The 17,845-nt window shown below is 58.3% G+C and overlaps 1 protein-coding gene across 1 annotated transcript; it reads right to left on the reverse strand.

Annotated features, from left to right (window-relative positions):
- Positions 1–1,199: 1,199 nt before the first annotated feature.
- On the reverse strand, positions 1,200–16,548 carry Hpn (hepsin). Its single transcript, XM_027941309.2, has 12 exons — positions 15,884–16,548; positions 10,749–10,850; positions 10,627–10,668; positions 5,892–6,021; positions 5,702–5,824; positions 5,548–5,588; positions 5,097–5,262; positions 4,819–5,009; positions 2,349–2,444; positions 2,017–2,159; positions 1,722–1,886; positions 1,200–1,537 (listed from the first exon to the last, which is right to left on the reverse strand). The coding sequence occupies exons 1-12, from the start codon at positions 16,071–16,073 to the stop codon at positions 1,499–1,501; spliced, it is 1,428 nt and encodes a 475-aa protein (XP_027797110.2). The 5' UTR covers positions 16,074–16,548; the 3' UTR covers positions 1,200–1,498.
- Between the last annotated feature and the right edge of the window lie 1,297 nt (positions 16,549–17,845).

The following is a 17,845-nucleotide window of genomic DNA, read 5'->3' on the forward strand; positions in this document are numbered from 1 at the left end:
GGGGGAGGGTCTATTTATACTCTAGGAAGTTTCTTGGGAGCTTGAGGTTGATACCTTATAATTTTTATCCTTTAAAGTATCAAGAAACAGGCACCCAGTGGACACATTATTTCTGCTGGTTTTTAACAACACTAGGCTGGAAACGTGTTCTCGCCATGTACAGGCAACAGCGCCCTCTGGTGGCCCTCTTGGCCATCACAAAGATCTGCAGATGCTCCAGAGGGGTGTGTGTGTGTGTGTGTGTGTGTGTGTGTGTGTGTGTGTGTGTGTGAGAGAGAGAGAGAGAGAGAGAGAGAAATACGGGCTGGGGAGCCCCATTCCAAGAAAAGGTGGGACCTGACCCCAGCCCGCATGGATGTAGGGGTGGGGGCTTCAGCGCGCAATCACAAGGCCTGCACCCCACCTCCATCCAAAAGGCCCTGTTTTCTGTGTTGGTCCAAAGAAGATGTGCTTTTGCTCACTGGGCATTGATGTCCACTTTTTCTGGAAACAAGTCTTCATTTCATCTTACATTGTTCTTGAAGGACAACCCCCTGTGCATCCCCCCTACCCCCCACCCCCACGTGCATCAAGTGCACGGTGATTCAATGAGAACATACCATCAAATCTGTTCAAGAGACCTGGGTCTCCTTGGGACTTGTTTTGCTATTAGGGAAGAAACATTTGTAGCTAGAGCTGCAAAGCTGGGTGAGGTGTCTAAGCCTGGAGTTTAGGTGGAGGTCTCTGTCTCTGTGTGTAGGAGCGGCTGCTTGGAAAGGAAACTGACACAATTAAAGTAGATTTGAGGGCAACTGGATCTAGCAGTACCTAAAGCCAGTATGCCCCCAGGGTATTTCCATTTAAGCAAACTGGTCAAAATCTCTCTCTTTTTTGCTATATTAGGGATTTGGATTGGGGATCCTAATCATGCTCAGCAAGTGCTCTACCACTGAGCTATATCCCAGGACCTGTTTTTATTTTATTTTGACACAGGGTGTCCCTAAGTTGTTGAGGCTGGCCTTGAATCTGTAATCCTCCTGCCTCAGCCTCCCAAGTCACTGGGATTACAGGTGGGTGTCACTGTGTTTGAAAAAAATCTTAATTTTGTGGAAAGTGGGGCATCACACGTTCTACCTGATAAACCCCAGGCCCTAATTCCTCTCTTCCCTCTCCATAAAATGTCCTCGTTGCTGCTTACACTTGCAAACTCGGAGGCCGCATTAATCAAAACCATCTTTATTATTTAAACAGCATCCTGTCCTCAGGGGCCTCCAGACAGGAGCCCCCAGAGGGCAGAACAATATTTACAAGGGTCGGGAGGGTGAGGCTTGGATGGTCCGAGGCAGAGTGAGCCCCCCACTGTGGAAGACAGGACCTTGGAGGAGGGCGTCCCTGGGCCTGTGGACTGGTTCAAGAGGAAGAGTGTTCCCTCCTGGGCTCAGCGTGGATCCTGTCGTGTGGAGCTGAAGCCACCCAACCTCGGGCCCCGGACAGGTGTGCTGCGAGGAGCCGCCACAGGTCAGAGCTGGGTCACCATGCCGCTGGCTTCGGAGTGAGTCTGGGGACAGACAGCTGGGGCTTCTGAGGTCCGAGGGGCTTCCCCCAAAGTCCCACGAGCCATCTCCCTTCCCCAGAAGACTGGAGACCCATCGGTCCCCCAGGGCGCCTTCTTCTAGGGTGCCCAAAATTTCAGCCTCCCCTTAGCACCCCAGAGTCCCCCCAGTGGGGAGGGGACACCTCACCTTTATGGCCTGGAAGATCCACTCCCGGAAGTCACTGACTTTGGTGTAGACACCTGGCTTCTGGGCCAAGGCACAGCCAGTGCCCCAGCTCACGATGCCACAGAGCCGCCAACGTGGCGTCCGAGAGATGCTGTCCTCACACACAAAGGGACCACCACTGTCACCCTGGTGAGGGAAGGGCAAGGCGGCTGGAGGCCAGGAGGCCCGCTGTGCTCAGGCAGGGAGCCCCGCCGCCCACTGCCCTGGTCTCCGTCCCTGGGCAGCAGGGGCCCGGCTGTCCCCACACAGCCGTTACCTGGCAGGCGTCGATGCCACCCTCGGGGTAGCCGGCACAGAACATCTTGGGCTTGATCTGGTTGCCGTAGAAGTCGGGGCCGTTGCAGACATCCGTGCTGATGATGGGCACTCGGGCCTCCTGGAGCACCCGGGCCTGCTGGCCTGGGGGTGCGGGGGCAAGGCTGGCTGGAGCCCAGGAGCATGCACGACCCCCTCCCTCCTGGCGCCCACCCCACGACCCCCAGGGTCTCTACACACCAGGGCCTGTGGCTGTCCAGCGCACCGGACTGCCCCTCCCCTGCCCGGGTCAGTCTCCCTAATGACGGTGTCCAGGCAGGGCACAGGACTCACCATAGTACTGCGTGTTGCCCCAGCCCGTCACAGTGCAGATCTTGCCGTCCACCAGGGCCTGGTCAGCGGCCGGGAGACACACGGGCTGGATATATTCTGTGACAGAGACCCCGTCGGTCCAGCCCCTGCTGGCCTGCCCAGCCCCGCCCAGCACAAGCCCGTTCAGCTGCCTCCACGTCCCCCCACCAGACCCTGTCCTCTGACCGTCTGTGATGCCCACAGTGACCCACCGCCTAGGCGAGCTCTCAGTGTGCTAAGTGCTCTCCTGTTCATCTCATCTCCCGTCAGCCCCGGGGGGTAGGGGCAGCCATGACCCCAGAGAAGGGAAACGAGGCCAAGTCACTTGACCAAAGTTTCATAACGAATCAATGGTGAAGTCAGAATTTGGACCTAGGTTGGCCCAATTTCTGAGCCTGTTTTGTTAACCACAGCCATGGCACTACCCCCAGCCCAAAGGGCATCTTTGTGAAGAATCCTGTGTTGAGATGCTTGACTTCCACCTGTCATAACGAGAAATACGTAGCCCTACACCAAGAATGCCCCTCCGAGATGTGGCACCCTTGTGCAGTGCACAACCTTCCCAAGCGGTCCTGTCAGCCCTGACTGTTGACTTTTCCTGCCTGAGACTCAGAGGCCTCAGCTGTAAAATCAAAATAATGATCATGACCCACCGGAAGCACCCTGAAAATTTGGTGAGGCAGCATATGCCTGGAATCAAACAGCAAGTATTTGGTGACTAGTCACAGTAATAAGTGGCAGTCACAGCAGTAACTGCTAACAGTTTTGGAGCATTTGCTCTGGACTGCTGATTCTCAAAGCTCTTTACTCGTTTGAACCCTTTTGATCGCCTCAACAACCCCAGGAAGTTGTTTTACAGTTGAGGAACAGGCACAGTACAGTGAAGCCACCTGCCCCAGATCCCACCGTCGACAAATACCCGGATCTGTCCCCAGAGCCCTCAGCCATGTGTCTCAAACCCGGCTGCTCCCCGCCACCCACACAGTCCTCATTTCAACATTGTAAACCCTCCACTCTTCGCTAAGGAGAAGGGAAGAAAAAAACGTATATCCCTCCCTTAAGTGAAAAATTAGGATCTCAGATCACAAAAGAGAAAATGACCTCAATAACGTGCTGCGGACCACGGCAGAGTACCGAACTCCCCGGCCCCCGGCCTGGCACCACGGGCAGCGCCAGGCAGCCCCAGCTCGGCTCTGCTATTTGCCAGCCGTGGAGCCTGGAGCGGTTTCCCTTCCCTGTGCGGGGACCCTATGCAGGTGGGCCACGGGCTCTGTGAGATGCTCCTCGGGGCCACCGTGAGCAAGGGATGAGGACAGAGCCTGGCCCGGGGCAGGCACCGCGCTAGCGTGGAGGCTTGTGGGCAAAGCCACTACTGAGTCACCTCGTTGCTTTACAGCCAGGCGTTACTTAAGGGTGGGGTCCGTATCTGAGAGATGGATCGTGTCGTGACTTTATGCAGATAGCACAGAATGTAGCTGATGCGACCTGAGATGCTTGAGGCCACATAAGCTCACGGGCCCATGTCCCCTGTACAGTCCATCACTGACCAACACCATCTCCTGTGGCCCATAACTACATCGCCACTGTGTCATGATTTTTGTTACTATCACACTGGGGCCTGCAGAGCTGGAACCCGAGGTCTATGCAGAGAACTGTAAAAGGAGGGACTCCTGGTGACCTCCCCACGGATCTGGCCTCTCCCTGTTTAGATTTCATACTTCATTTAATTATTCTGGGCAGCACGTTCGTGAGCTACACCTCCCAGGCTGTCCTGCTCACCAGCTTGGAACGTGCAAGTCCACGGCTTCAGTGTATTCTCAGACACACATGGTGACCACTCTGGACTTTAGAACATGTCACCACCCCCCAAAGAAACCCTGTATCCTTTACCAATCCTCCCAGTCTCCACAGTCCCGCTGCCCGCCCTTGGCAACCATGAACCCACTTTTGATCTCTATGGATTTGCCTGTTCTGGGCATTTCATAGGAATGGAATCACACAAGACGGGCTTCCTTCACTGGACAGAAGGACTCCCCAGTTCACCCGTGGTGCCGGGTGAACCCCTATCTTGTTTCCTTTTCATGGCCGTATAGGAGTCCGCTGTAGGGACGCACTCTGTTGTGTTTATCCATCTGTCAGATGATACGCATGTGGGTTGTTTTCATCTTTGGGCTTTTATAAATAATGCTGACGTGAACATTTGTGTACAGTTGTGTAGACACGCGGTGTCCCTCCTGGATGTGCATCCCAGGTATGGAACTGTCACATGGTCAACTGCCAGAACATTCCCAAGTGGCTGTACCCACTGCCCAGACTTAATGATCACTCATTCCCCTGATTACCATGAACACCTGGGTCATCAATGCATTCTAGTCTGCTCTTGTCCCCCTCCTTTGTCCTGTCTGTCTCTGGAGTCCCCAAGTCAAGGCTCAGCCCTGCCCCCGAGATGTACCTGTGAGGGGCAGGGGGCTGGACAGGTGGACCAGGGCGATATCATTGCTGTTCTCCTCACTGTTGGGGTCTCGAAAAGGAAGGTAGCCCCCGTGGTAGACCACGGCCTGCACCCCCAGCTGCATGCCCTGGGGCGAGGCCTGGGCCACAGCACCGGCAAAGACCCGCCATCGAGACAGGACCCGGTTCCGCCTGCCAAGGGACACGAGGGAAGGGTGGTGGCCAGCCAGGCACGGCCTCACCGCCTCTCCCCCTGGTGGGTGCTGTGGGGGCACTCACTCTGGGAAGCAGTGGGCAGCTGTCAACACCCAGTCCCCGGAGAGCAGGGACCCACCGCAGAGGTGTGCACCGTCATAGCGCAGACTGACTTGCCAGGGCCACCTGCCCAGGCTGGTGTCCTGGCCTCCCACAATGCGGTCCACGGGCAGCTTCCTGCGGCCACAGTCTGTGGGGGAAGGCATTGGGGTGGCAGGGTGAGGTGGGAGCCCAACAGAGGTCTGGCCCTGGGTTCTGAGAGCCCAGGGCTCGTGATGGAGCGTCTGAGGACAGGAAGACCTGCCCTGGGGGACTGAGGGGACAGAGCCCGGCCCTGCCCCACCCTGCGGTCTGAACTTGACACAGCCCCTTGGGGGACCTGCAGGGCCACAGCCCTGCCCTGGGGAGAGTCTAAGGGGCCATGTTCCCCCAGGGGAGAAGCTAAAGGAAACAGTCTTGAGTTTGGGGGTCTCACCTTGGCACATGGTAGCCAAAAACCGGCCCCGGGGACAGTCACTGTGATGGAGAGAGGGACGAGGACACAGAAACAAAACACCAATTAGCTCAGACAAGAGGAAAATGAAGTCCCAGGGGCCAGGGACTGTCCCACCTGCCGCTGCCCTCCTCACCACACGGAGATGACGTCCAGCAGCCTCCGGGCGTGGGGCAGCCTGCCCTCGTCCACGCAGAAGAAGCCCGACGTGCCGTTGGCGCCTGCCGTCCGCACGTCCAGCTCCGAGTGGGCCAGGGCCCTGGGCAGGGCGGGGGTCAGACCTGCTCCTCCCGCCCCCAGCCCCACCCCCTGGGGCTCCCTGGTACCTGAGGAAGCCCATCTCCTCGCAGCCGAGCCCTGCCACCCTGGCGTTGGATCGCGAGGAGCACAGCAGCCGCCAGGTCCCCTCCGTCTGGTCAAACACCGTGAGCCGGGCGTCCACAGGGCTGGCCTGCACTGCAGGGTGACAGAGCCGGCCGCCTGGGTCCCGCGGTCATGATCCTGACCCACCTCCCTGGCCACAGCCCCCCTGGCCTGTTAGGTCAGGTGGCTCCAGCCCCAGGCCTCACAGGGCCCAGGAGCAAGCGCAGGCGCCGAAGGGCAAGGAGCTGGGGCCACCAGCCGCTGGGCCCCGGACTCCGAAGCTGGCCACCGAAACTGGAGCATTCGGGAGAGGGAGTCCTTTCCATGTCCCCAGTTTTCCAAAAATGGCTGCACCCATCACTCAGATGTTAAGGGCCTTCTTTGCCCCCGTGAGAAGAAGGGGCAGCTCATGTGGGGGAGAGCGGAGAGGTTTCTGGGGACATTTTTAAAGTCCCCAAAGAAACCCCAGAGTTGGGTGAGCTAATAAGTTTCCTGTTTGCTTAGCCAGTTCATTACTTCGTTTTGTCTTTTGCAGTCTGAAGACCCTTGACTAATACACCAGGTTCCTGAAACATTTAAATAAATATTCTAGGGTTAAGAGGAGGAGGAGGAGGAGGAGGAGGAGGAGGAGGGAGAAGAAGGTTGGCTTTTCTGTGGGACTCATCAGAGCCTCCAATGCTTATGTCCCATTTAGGCAAAGCAATATGCATTCTTTCACGCATCAGACATTGACCATGCTCCAAGCCCAGTGGTGCTAGGACACAAGGATGACCAAGAGACGGCTCTGGGCTCTGCCATCACCAAGCCACCGAGTCTGGAGAGACAGGAATGAAAAAGTGGCCCGTGACATGAAGCAGGGCTGAGCTACCCAGGAGGGCGGGAGCGGAGCAAGCTCTTGGGAGGTGGTTCCGTTCTGGGCTGGGGGAGGGGGGGCAGTCTGTGTGGAGACTGATGTCCCCAGGGGCCCATCGATCCAGCCCATGCATCAGGGGATCCCTGATAGCACCTGAGCCGGGTCACAGCCCTCAGGTGCATTTCCTCTGTTTACCAAACACGCCGAGGTGCCAGGAGCTATTTTAGGCAATGAACACATCAGACAAACCCTTGCCCTGGTGCAGCCCAAAGCCCAGTCGGGGAGAGAGATAATAAACAGGATGAAGCAGTAAAATATGTCACATGTCACAACAGAAGAAGGGGTTATGCAGACAAAGGAAGCTGACGGGAGGGGACGGGCGTGAGGTGGCACATCTCAGTAGGTGGGCAGGGACAGCTTTGCAGAGAAGGTGGCATCTAAGGATCTGAGGGAGGTGAGGAAGACAGGCAAAATACACGCGAGAGGACAGCAAATTAGGCCAAGGGACTTGCAAGCCAGAGCCCAGGGCGGGTGCAGGGTGGGGGCCGTGGGGCTGGGGACAACCAGAGACGGGATGGAGCCAGGCTGGGCTTTGAGCTGGAACCCTGTGCAGCAGGGGGCTCAGAGCTGGAGGGCCCCATGCAGGCTCCTCTGATTGCAGGGGGGAGCCCAGGCGGGAGCAGGAGCCTGCGGTGAAGTCCAGGCAGGGGGCAGGGGCTGGGGAAGAGTGCGATTCTGGATAAGTTTTGCAGGTGGAGCTGACAGTCTGCTTTGGATCCACTTGTGAAAGTAAAGGCAAGAGAGGGGTCAAGGACAAGCCCTCAGAGCCACCAGAAGGATGGAGCTGCAGAGGTGGGGACGGGTTTGTGAAAACATGGGCTGTGAGCCTCTGTGTGCTCTCAGGAGCCTCCAGCGTGGCCTGATGGCACCTTCTGGGACACCGAGTCTGGTGATAACTGGCCTTTGACTTCTTCTAAGAGGAACCCGGTGAGGCCGCACCCAGGCGGGGCCTGCTTGGGTACCCACAGGTCTGAACCGGGGAAGGCAGGACTTCCAACAAGCACCTGCCCTGCTCAGGACCTACTGTGTGCCTGGCATTATGCCCACACTCTCCCTGCCCCGCCATCAACCCAGGCCTCGTAGCCACCAAATCACTGCCATTTTCCAGATGGAGAGGCTTAGAGAGATGGGCTGGCGCACCCAACACCACCAAGCCAGTGAGAGGCAAGGACGGGGCGGAAACCAGGCCCACCTAGTGACCACTTCCATGCTCGGCCCACCAGTCGGGGCGGGGGGATTAGCCTAGGAAGGATGCTCGTGCCCGGGGACACATAGCAAAGAACTGGCGAAACCAGGATTGGAACCCCAGACGTGCCGACCTTCAGTCCCCGCTCCATGTGGACCGGGCCTGACCCTTCCCTGGCTGCACTTGACTGAAAAGCTGTCTGGCTGGTCTGGTGTAATGATGGCCTCTCACCTGGGGGGTGGTACTCCTCTCCTCTGGGTGGTGCCCGCGGCTCCCTGAGCTCTGAGACCAGAACAGAGTTTGGGACAGCAAGGCAGGGGCGGTAGGGTGGAGGTGGAGTCTTACTTTTAAATGACGCCTAACTGTTCCAGAAATTTCCAGCAAGTGTGGGGTTTGAGAAAAAGGAATGAGTCCGTGGATGGGTGTTGCGGGAGGTGTGGGGAGCGGGGGAGGGGAGGGGGACAGCAAATGCCTCCTCCGGTTATTTTTAAAACCACAGTCTATGCGCCGCGTCTCACTTTGAAATGTTTTCTTCTTGTTTATATTATTTTAGGCAATGCCAAAAGTGCGTTCCGGGTCACCTGTGGGCCTCCTACACCGTCTGACAGAGGCGGGAAATCCCACAAAACAAGGCAGGGATGGGGGGTCGTTTTGATTCACGATTCCCCAGGGTTCTGGAAACTGGCCAGATCCAGGTTTGAGTCGTGGCCAGGTGACTGTCCAGCTGAAGGCCCAGGACAGCCTAGCTCATCTCGGTGATCTATCCTGGTGCTATTTATTAAGCCAAGATGTCCTGAGTGCCTACTGTGCGCCAAGCACTGCCTGACCAGTAAACAAAATGCCCCACATCAGGAGTGGGAGCACGAGGTGGGTCCACGAGGACAGCAGGAATGGGGCATCGGGGGGGAGCAGGGGAACCCCCACAGACTGGAGCCCAGAGAGTGCCAGAGGTCGGGGGAGGTGGGGTGGACTGAGTCCCTCATCCTGGGAGCCCAGGAGCCTATGAGGTGGGTACTTCATCCTGCGACCCCCGGGGCTTTCTGCAAGAGCCTAATCTCATGTCTCTGCCAATGAGTGGTCTCGGGTAAGTCGGTTCACCTCACTGGGTGCCAGGTTCCCACAGCCCACACAAAACTCTAGATCTATGACAACTCCCAGCCCGTAGGCCTGTTGGGTAAAGGTTGTGGTTGGGACCTGGCATAGGTTACCTTTTACCATGACAACAAATTCAGCAGTTCCTTGACACACAATAGAGGGTGGGAGTCACCCACAGTGGCCACCCAGGGTGCAAGTCACAGCCCTGCCACCTACTAGCTCTGTGACCTGGGGTAAGTCCCTTGGCCAAAATGTGCCTTGGTTCCCCCATACAAACAAGGGCGCTTGGGAGGACTGAAAGAACGGATTCGAGCTGGGTGCAGCAGCGCACGCCTGTAATCCCAGCAGCTCAGGAGGCTGAGGCGGAGGATCTTGAGATCAAAGCCAGCCTCAGCAACTTATTAAAGCCCTAAGCAATTCAGTGAGACCCTGTCTCTAAATAAAAAAATAAAAAGGGCTGGGGACGTGGCTCAGGAATTGAGTGCCCCTGAGTTCAATTCCTGGTACCAAAAAAAAAAGCTGATCCAGTCAAGCCCCAAGGTGCTCGCCTGACCCAGGCAAACGTCACCTAAGTGCCCGCCAGCAGAGGGGACGCTGATGCTGGCTTTTTGGGTGTGGAACTTCATTATTGTTCTTGGTGTGAACTGAATTCTTTAAGAAATCTGAGGAGGCCTGAAGATGTGAAAACACACTTCCCAAGCAAGTCCCCCTTTCTTTTGTCCGCCCTGGGGTCACACAAGGCATTAGGGCAGGTTCACTCCCTCATCCCACAGTTCGTTTCTGCATCTCCTGAGTGCTGTGGCGGGCACCCCATGGGCCTGCAGCCATGGCTACATCTGGCCAAGGTGAGCCACTCTGGGCCCATCATTACCAGCTGTGTCCTCTCTGGTACTCATTTCCCACATCTGGAAAATGGGCAAATAGTAGCCTGAGCAAACCTCGCTCTCCTACCTCCTAGGGGAGTTAGAGGATCCCTGAATTCCCACTGTGCCTCCAGAACATGTGCTAACCAGGCCCGGCGGCGCAACGTGGTCCACGGGAGCGCTGCGGTCTGAGGCTAACTACATGACGGAGCCTCAGTTTCCCCGTCTGTAAACTGGGGAGAATCACAGTCCTACCCTCACAGGGCTGTTGGAAGAGGCCACGGGATGGCATGTCGATGAATACACAAAACCCAAAGAAGAAAACGAACCACACTTTTTCCTACTGGGAGAGATGCACCCTGATATTTTCTAATCACTTTTAAAAAGTGGGAGTTTCCAACTCCCTAATTTAAATCCCTCGTGCACTCAGGGGTGAGCCATTTGGAGCCTGAAAAACACTGGGTTGGACAAGGGACAGACTTATTAAAACATGCCTGGGACAGCTGGCACTCGATACAAATGCACTATTATCATTAGCGTTTCCGCGTGCACCGATACGTTCACTCAAAAATACTTTTATTGAGCCACGTCCCCGCAGGTTCCTCCAGGGACCCCCAGAGGGTCCTGGCTGCTGTACTCACCCGGATACAGCGGCTCCTGGTCACTCCTGAGTAGAAGAGTCGCTGCAGAGAAGGCGGAGGTGAGGGCAGGCATCGGGGGCCGCAGGGCCAGGGGAGGTCAGAGGCACAGGGACCACTCTCACCGATGGCCCAGGATGCTGCCCCGATGCCCGTCAGGAGGAGGAGGGTCCCCACAATGAGAGCTGCCACCTTGGGTCCGGAGCAGCATGGCACAGTCCGGCCACCTGCAACAGACACCATGCTGGGGCCACTGCCAGGCCTGTCCCCGTTGCCGCAGGGTCCAGGCACCGGGCCAGCACTGCCCTGCCCCCCAGGGCTAACTTGTCACCACTGAGCCTGCTGTGCCCTGGGGCCGAGAATGGGCAGGGCGGTCCCTCCCCGGCCAGGTGGACAACCAGGTGTCCAGCTCCCCAAGGGCTCCAGCTGGGGAGGGGCCACGGCTGGGCCCGCTGCCACTACCCTGGCACTCCTCTGGCTCTTAGGGGACTCCTCCTCCCAGGTGCACTGAGCTTTGGCATTTCTATCATCACTTTGTGCCCCCTGACCTCTCTCTTCGGCTGACTTTTCCAGGGGCTCCTGCAGCATCAGGGCTCATGACGCTGATTTCCCCCTCCCCCCGTTGCTTGGGAGACCCCCCCAGCCCCCAAACCCAATGTGGTCCCTGGAAGTTGAGAACCAAAGTTTGGAAGGTTGCCAGCCTCACTCTTCTGGCTGGAATCTTGGGCAATGGCACCATTTCTTTGAGACTCGGTTTCCTCATCTGTTCAGTGGGCATCCACCCAGCACCCACTTCTAAAAACGACACTTCAGAGTCCTTTTAAATAATACTGAGCCAACTCATTTTTCTCTGTGCACCGAGCACTGTTCTAAACACATCAACTATTCCGTCTGCGTATCAGCCCTGCATTGCGATGCCCACTTTTCCTACGGCTCAGAGAAGTCAAGTTACATGCCCAGTGTGACTCAGCCTGCAAAGAGGCAGAGCTGAGATCTGAACCCTGGGCAGACTGGGTGCCGGGTCCAAAGTACATAACCATGAAGCCTCTCATTGTGCCACTGGCATACAGCAAGTGCTCAGTACATGCTTGAGACCTCCTTAGAGTTGTGTGGTCCTCACAATGCTCTTCACCCCTCTGAGCCTCTGTTTGCGTGGGTAAAATGGAGCTTGAGCCTTACTGAGCATCCTCTGTGTCCCTAGCACCACTCTAGGCTCTGGGAGCAGAGGTTAAGACAGACAGACAAGAGGATGGCTCTCTCGGGGTGTGAGTTGGGAGCGGGGATGCCTGCAACTAAACATGAACCTGATAATTTCCAGATTGTGGCAAAGGCTATGAGGAAAATAATGGAGGTGGGGGGCTTCTCAAGGGGGATGAGATTCCCGAAGAAGAGACTTTCAGCCAGGTGCAGTGGCACACGCCTGTAATCCCAGTGGCTCAGGAGGCTGAGAAAGGAGGATCCCGAGTTCAAAGCCAGCCTCAGCAACTTAGCAAGGCCCTAAGCATCTCAGTGAGACCCTGTCTCTACGTAAAATACAAAATAGGGCTGGGGATGTGGCTCGGTGGTTGAGTGCCCCTGAGTTCAATCCCCAGTACCAAAAAAAAAAAAAAGTAGAAGAAAAGAAGACTCTGGAGCTAGACCAGAATGCAAAGGCAGCCATGCGAGGACATCAAGGAACAGCATGGTGGGCAGAGGGAACAGCATGGGCAAAGCCAGGAGGCAAGAACAAGCTCACTGTGTTAGAGGGCTAGAGAGGCCCTGGAGGAGGCCAGAAGGGCACAGGCTTAGGGAGGGCAGTGGGAACCAAGGCCCGGGCCAGCTAGGGAGGCCTCGTGGCCCAGAGGAGGGAAGAACTGTATTTCCAGTGCACAGAGGTCCTGGAGATCAAACGCCAACTCGCCCGCTAGGAGGACCAAAGGAAAAAGACCACTAATGGCCTGGCCCTGGCCCTGTCTTGGGCTCCGCTGCCAGAAAGTTCTCTCAGGGCTTCAGGAGCTCCCAGCTCCCTCGTCCGTGCCTGGGGTGGCATGTTTGGTGGGCAGAGTGCCAGGTCAGTACCCGGAACAGAGCCGGGAGTGGTCCAGGACCTTCCGGGGAGAGTCATTGTCTGGGTGGCTCCCACCCAGCATCAGGAAATGCTGCATCCCTCCAGGAGGCGCTGGGCAGGGGCGACCCAGCTCAGCCCCTGCCTGTCCTGGTGACGGGCGGGGAGGGCTCTCAGGCCTGTCCCCACGCCCAGCCCGGCCTCTGACATCTTCCTGGTTCCAGGGGAGTGTCTTGGCTTCCTGCATCTACAGGCTCCGGGCCCTTTGTCTCGGGGTGTGCCTGCCAGGGGTGCAGTCTGCACAAGACCTAGAGGCTCTGATGTATCTGGGGGGACAGCAAGCAATGCCACCTGTGTCTCCTAGGGTGACAAGAAAGTACCTGCTTCCACGCTAGGACTTTGAGCACCTCCAAAATAGGTCCCTCTGGTGGGACGGGCTGTGTCCTAACCTGGGTCCCCTGGTGAAAGAGACACCCTTCCTGGGTATCTTTTCTGGGACAAGATGCTCTCTGCTCCTGCCATTGAGAGGTGACATCCTCAACATCACAATCTCTGTAAGCTATGGGGCTTTGTGTTCCGCGGGTCAGGTCTCTCCTGGCCCCACTGTTCCCTGAGACTCTCTGCTGTTTCTCGGGGCGTCCCCCAGCGGTCCCCCAGCTTCTCTCCGGATGGTTCTGCCTCCACTAAAGGTGACATCTTTGTGACATCTGTCGAAACCCCTCTCTTACATGACCTGGACTTCCTGCCTGAGATGCTCCCTCTCTGGAGACCACACACACTGTGTTCCTGGGACCCCGCCAAGGCTCTGCCTCCAGGCTCTCCGTCCACTCCCTGGAATCCAGATTCCTAAGACGGCCGTGAGCTCCTCCCTCTCTCTCCTCCTGGGTCTGACGTCTGTCTCACCTGCCTCTGTGGCCTCTGTTTGCACTCTCTGTCCTCAGCCCTGGACTGGGTTCTGAGCCCTGGGTCAGGGGTCCTGCAGCCTCTTGGACACCTTCCCCTGAAACCCCCTAGTTTCTTCTCACCCCCCAGGTCCCATATGGCCCCAAGGTCTCCCCAGATCTCCTCCTCCTCCCAGGTCCCGAGGCCCTCACCCCAGGACTGGCCCTCAACTGGAGGACACTTCCTTCTCCCTAAAGCCTGCCAGTTCCTCCAGCCTGGCCAGTCCTCCTAAGTGACCCTCCTGTCCACCCTTCCTTCCCTTCCCCTGGTCCTGCCTCAGTTCAGCCCCATCCAACCACCGAGCTCTGTCTCCCCTTCCGGTCTCTCTCCACAAGGAAGCCTGGGGAACCTTCCTAAAATGCCAAATCCAACCTGTCCCTTCTTAACCTAGAACCATCCATGACTCCCTAGTGCCCCCAGAATGGAGGCTAAGTCTCTCGGCCGGACGTGTCCAGCCCTGTAGGATATAAGTGTGGCTTTTTGAGAGTTGAGGGTTGGATGTGTTTCCCCAAATTCCAAACAGCGCTCGGCTCCCCATCGTACACCTCCCAGAGCTTCCTAGAGCCAGGGGAGCACAGAACTTATACCACCAACTAGAGGCACGAAGCGTTGCCGCCAGCGCCACCTTGTGGAGAGACCCAGCACTGCCAAGGAATCCCCCTGCTCCTGACCCAGTGGGGACAGAGCCTGGTCCAGTGGCAGCACTCATCTCCCCCACAGCTTCCTTTCCTGCATCACCTCCAGAAACATCAGCACTAGCTGCGCTCGCTGTGTCGCGGGGCAGTCTGCCACCCGGGCTTCAGCCGCGTTCTTCCCCTCCTGGCACACGCTACCTACCCCTCCTCATCCTTTGAGTCTGAACTCAGGAGTCACCTCCTCGGATTCCCCAGTCCCCAGAAGCACTGAGAGCCTTGGGCACACGTTACTGTCATCCTGTTTACTGATGAGGAGAGGAGTCCCAGAGAGGCACAGACACCCACCCCAGTGACCCAGCAAGCAGGTGCAGCATCAGAATCCTTCAGATCCAGGAAGAAGAAATTGTCTCAAAGGAGCCAGGCTCTGTCACCCACCTGCTCAGCTGGGGTGCCCAGCACTTTCTCCTGAGTGACAGAGAATCTGGTTCACTCTGAATGGCAGCTGAATGGTTGGGATCTGAGGGTCTGAGTGGCTATCTACACTGAGACTGAGACCTGAGGAGGCCAGAGTCTGGGCTAGTCATGTCAGCCAGTACCCTCATGCCATGCTGTGAGGTACACGAATGCCATCTCCATTTTACAGAGGAAACTGAGACCCAGAGAGGGTAAGCTATTTGCCCAGGGCCACACAGCTAGAAAGCGCTGCTGTCTGGGACTGAATGCAGGTAGCCTGGCTCCAGGAAGAAGAGGAGGAGTCAATCCCAACTGGGGTAGGGTTGGAAGAAAAGACTGCCCTTTCAGCTGGGTCCCCAAGTGTGGAAGAGGCTGAGAGGGAGGCGGGCTGCCTAGAGCCCTTGAATGCCATCCACTCCACGGGGTGGCTTCTCTCCAGCATCCCCAGGGTGACTTCTCAGCTCCTCTTCTCTCTCCATCCATCTGGGCTGAGTCCAAAGTCCTCCCTCTGCTCTTTTGCCCACAGAGCCAGGCAGTAGGAGGAATGTGAGGACGCACTGGGGGTCCTGAGTCCCTGGGACTCCGAGTCTTCCAACCTCTGTCCTGACAGCTGCTGTTTATGGCACCCGTCTTACATCCTGAGCCCCCATGCGGGTGCCTTGTGTGTTCCATGCTCCCTGTTACCTCAGGGAGGGAGTATTGGACCCACACTTGACCCCGGGGGCAGGGGAAAGGGGGACTGAAGTGCAGAGAAATGCTGTCAGTTGCACAAGACTACACAGCAAAAAAGTGGCCGGAGCAAATTCAAGTGCAAGGCCCTTGTGTTTGACCTTAACATCTGGGCCCTTAACCACAGCAGCAGAGCAATGTCCTGTCCCCATGTCACCATCCCCCCAGTAGAGGACAGGCTCAGGGTGAGCTGAGAAATCACTGGGGGTGAGGGGAAACTGAGGCAAGGTGCCAGGAAGGTCATCCGGGGTAGCAGGGAGCCAGGGGGTGGCACAAGTGCACAGAACACGGAGTTAATGGTTAATCAGGTGGACGAGGCTGCAGAAGGGGGTGGGGACGGGCTTGGGAGGGGGGACCAGAGATGGGGGCTCCATGGGGGTGGAAGGTTGAAGAGAAAGCACAGCTGAAGGGCACCAGGCAGAGCCCAAGTGGGGGCTCAGGAAAGGGGGGGACTCACCCTCCTTCTCGGCCATGTCACAGCCTCTTGTTAATGATTCCCCGGCTGACCTCCTGGGCCAGGGTGGGACCTGTGGGGAGATGAACAGGGAGGCAGGGCCTGGGGGAGCCCAGCCCAGCCCAGCACTGGCGCCCCCAGTCCCAGGCGTCCATCCAGGGAAGCTGGAGGGACTGGGCTCTGACCAGAGCATGCCATGATCACGGAGGCAGATTGGGCTGGGTTCAAGGATGGGGTCAGTGTCTGACCAGTGCCACGGGGACTCCTGGAATTGAAGGGCTGAGGACCCCCAGACCTGAGCCTGGGGTGCAGGGGTGCGGGAGCCAGGCGGCCGGGTGTGATGGACCCGGATCAGAGGGAACCGGGATTGGAACCCATGGGGTCTGAGGGAAGAGAGGGCAGAGGGGAAGCAAGAATTTGGGGGCTGGACTCCCGAGTCTGAACATGGAGAAACCCGGGGGCCCAATCTCCAAGTCTGATGGGAGAGTGTGCTGGAGTCCTCGGTCCTTGGGAAGAAGTCGGACAGTCATGTTTGGGGTGCTTGGGAGCCCCTGGATTGGGAGGTGGGCATCGAATTGGGTAGGGGCGAGGGGACCCCTGTCCTCAGGATTGGAACTGAATCTGGGGTTCCTGGTCCTTACCCTGGGGTCCAGCAGGTGGGGGAGAGCCTGGAGATGGTGCGGTTGAGGGTCAGTCTCCAGGCCGGGGCAGCGGCATGGTGGCCCCGCAGCGGGCGGCCGGGGAGGCAGAGGCGGTGGCGGCGGTGGCTGGGGCCTGCTAGGCCAGGCGGCCTCACCTGAGGAGCAGGGGGCTGGGCGGGAGGCGGGGGAAGGGGCGGGGAGGGGCCGGGCCCGGGGATTGGCAGCCCCAGAGGCCACCTGGCTGGTGGGGCCGGGCCGACAGGGGCTGGACCAGGCAGCCCCAGCAAACCCGCCCGACTGGAGCTCCCGAGGGGCGCAGGGGCGCGGCAGAGAGGCGGCCAGGGGTGATGGACCCTGATCCGAGGGAACCAGGTGGAAGGGCCTGGCTGCCCCAAGCCCACTTTGCCACTGCCACTTCTCCTGCCCGGCCCATGCCCTGTCCCTTGCCCCTGCCCGGCCCATCCCCTGTCCCTCACCGGTTCCAGCCTCAGCCCCCTCCCTTTTCGGAGCCACTTTCCGTCCCCTAACACCTGTCGCCTCTACCCCTTCCCTGTCCCTGGCCCAGCGCGGCCTCTGGCCTCTGCCGCATGGTCCTGCTCAACCCGCCAGCCCCCTCCCCCAGCTGCTTTCCTACAAGTCACGGGGGCTGGTTTGCTTTGGCAGCCTCCCTGCCGCCTGCCGTGGTGACCTCTGGAGCCGGGAAAGTCCTAGGTAGGGGGATGGGGGCTTGGCCCGGAAAAGGCTACACTGAGTGCTAAGGCCCAGGCCAAGTGGCCGGAAGTGGCCAGAGCAGATACACGCTGTCCCGCCAGCAGCCAAGAGCCATCCACGTCAGACCCCAGGCCAGATCAACACCCAGACTGGCCAGGTCGCCAGCAGCCACTTGCCTGCCATCAGACCAGGGCGGCTCACCCCAGATCTGTTGTCCCCGCACAATTAGGTCCACCTGCTCACCCTCACAGGTCCCCTGTCCAGTCCAACCCACAGACCCCAGCCTCGGCCCTGCCCAGCGGACACTGGTTTCGCCTGCCTGGAGCCGGCCCCCGATCTCTCTCCCTGTGTCCCTTGCTCTCCTCTGGCAGCCCCCACAGGACACCTGCACCCCCAAGGCTCAGAGGCTCCCCCTTGCTGGCTCCGGCTTCCCCTGCCTCTCAGCCCCCACTGAGCTAATGACTCCCTTCAACCAGGCTTTTATCAAGTACTAAGTGGCTCCATAGGCTCCCCACTGAGTCCCTAACTCCCCGAGGTCCCCGCTGCCTCCTGGGAGGGAGGATCCTGGGGCAATCTAAGGCTTTCGGACTTGGGGGCCCGGCAGAGCGGGTGC

This window comes from Marmota flaviventris, chromosome 18 (genome assembly GCF_047511675.1).
Source record: "Marmota flaviventris isolate mMarFla1 chromosome 18, mMarFla1.hap1, whole genome shotgun sequence".
In the NCBI taxonomy this organism is placed as follows: domain Eukaryota; kingdom Metazoa; phylum Chordata; class Mammalia; order Rodentia; family Sciuridae; genus Marmota; species Marmota flaviventris.

Coding starts and splice junctions, on each gene's coding strand:
- Hpn (XM_027941309.2), bottom strand. CDS start 16,073: ATGCTCTGGTCAGAGCCCAGTCCCTCCAGCTTCCCTGGATGGACGCCT. Junction 5,825..5,891: donor GAGGAGATGGGCTTCCTCAG/GTACCAGGGAGC, acceptor CGCCCTGCCCAG/GGCCCTGGCCCACTCGGAGC. Junction 2,445..4,818: donor CAGCCCCCTGCCCCTCACAG/GTACATCTCGGG, acceptor TCTCTGTCACAG/AATATATCCAGCCCGTGTGT.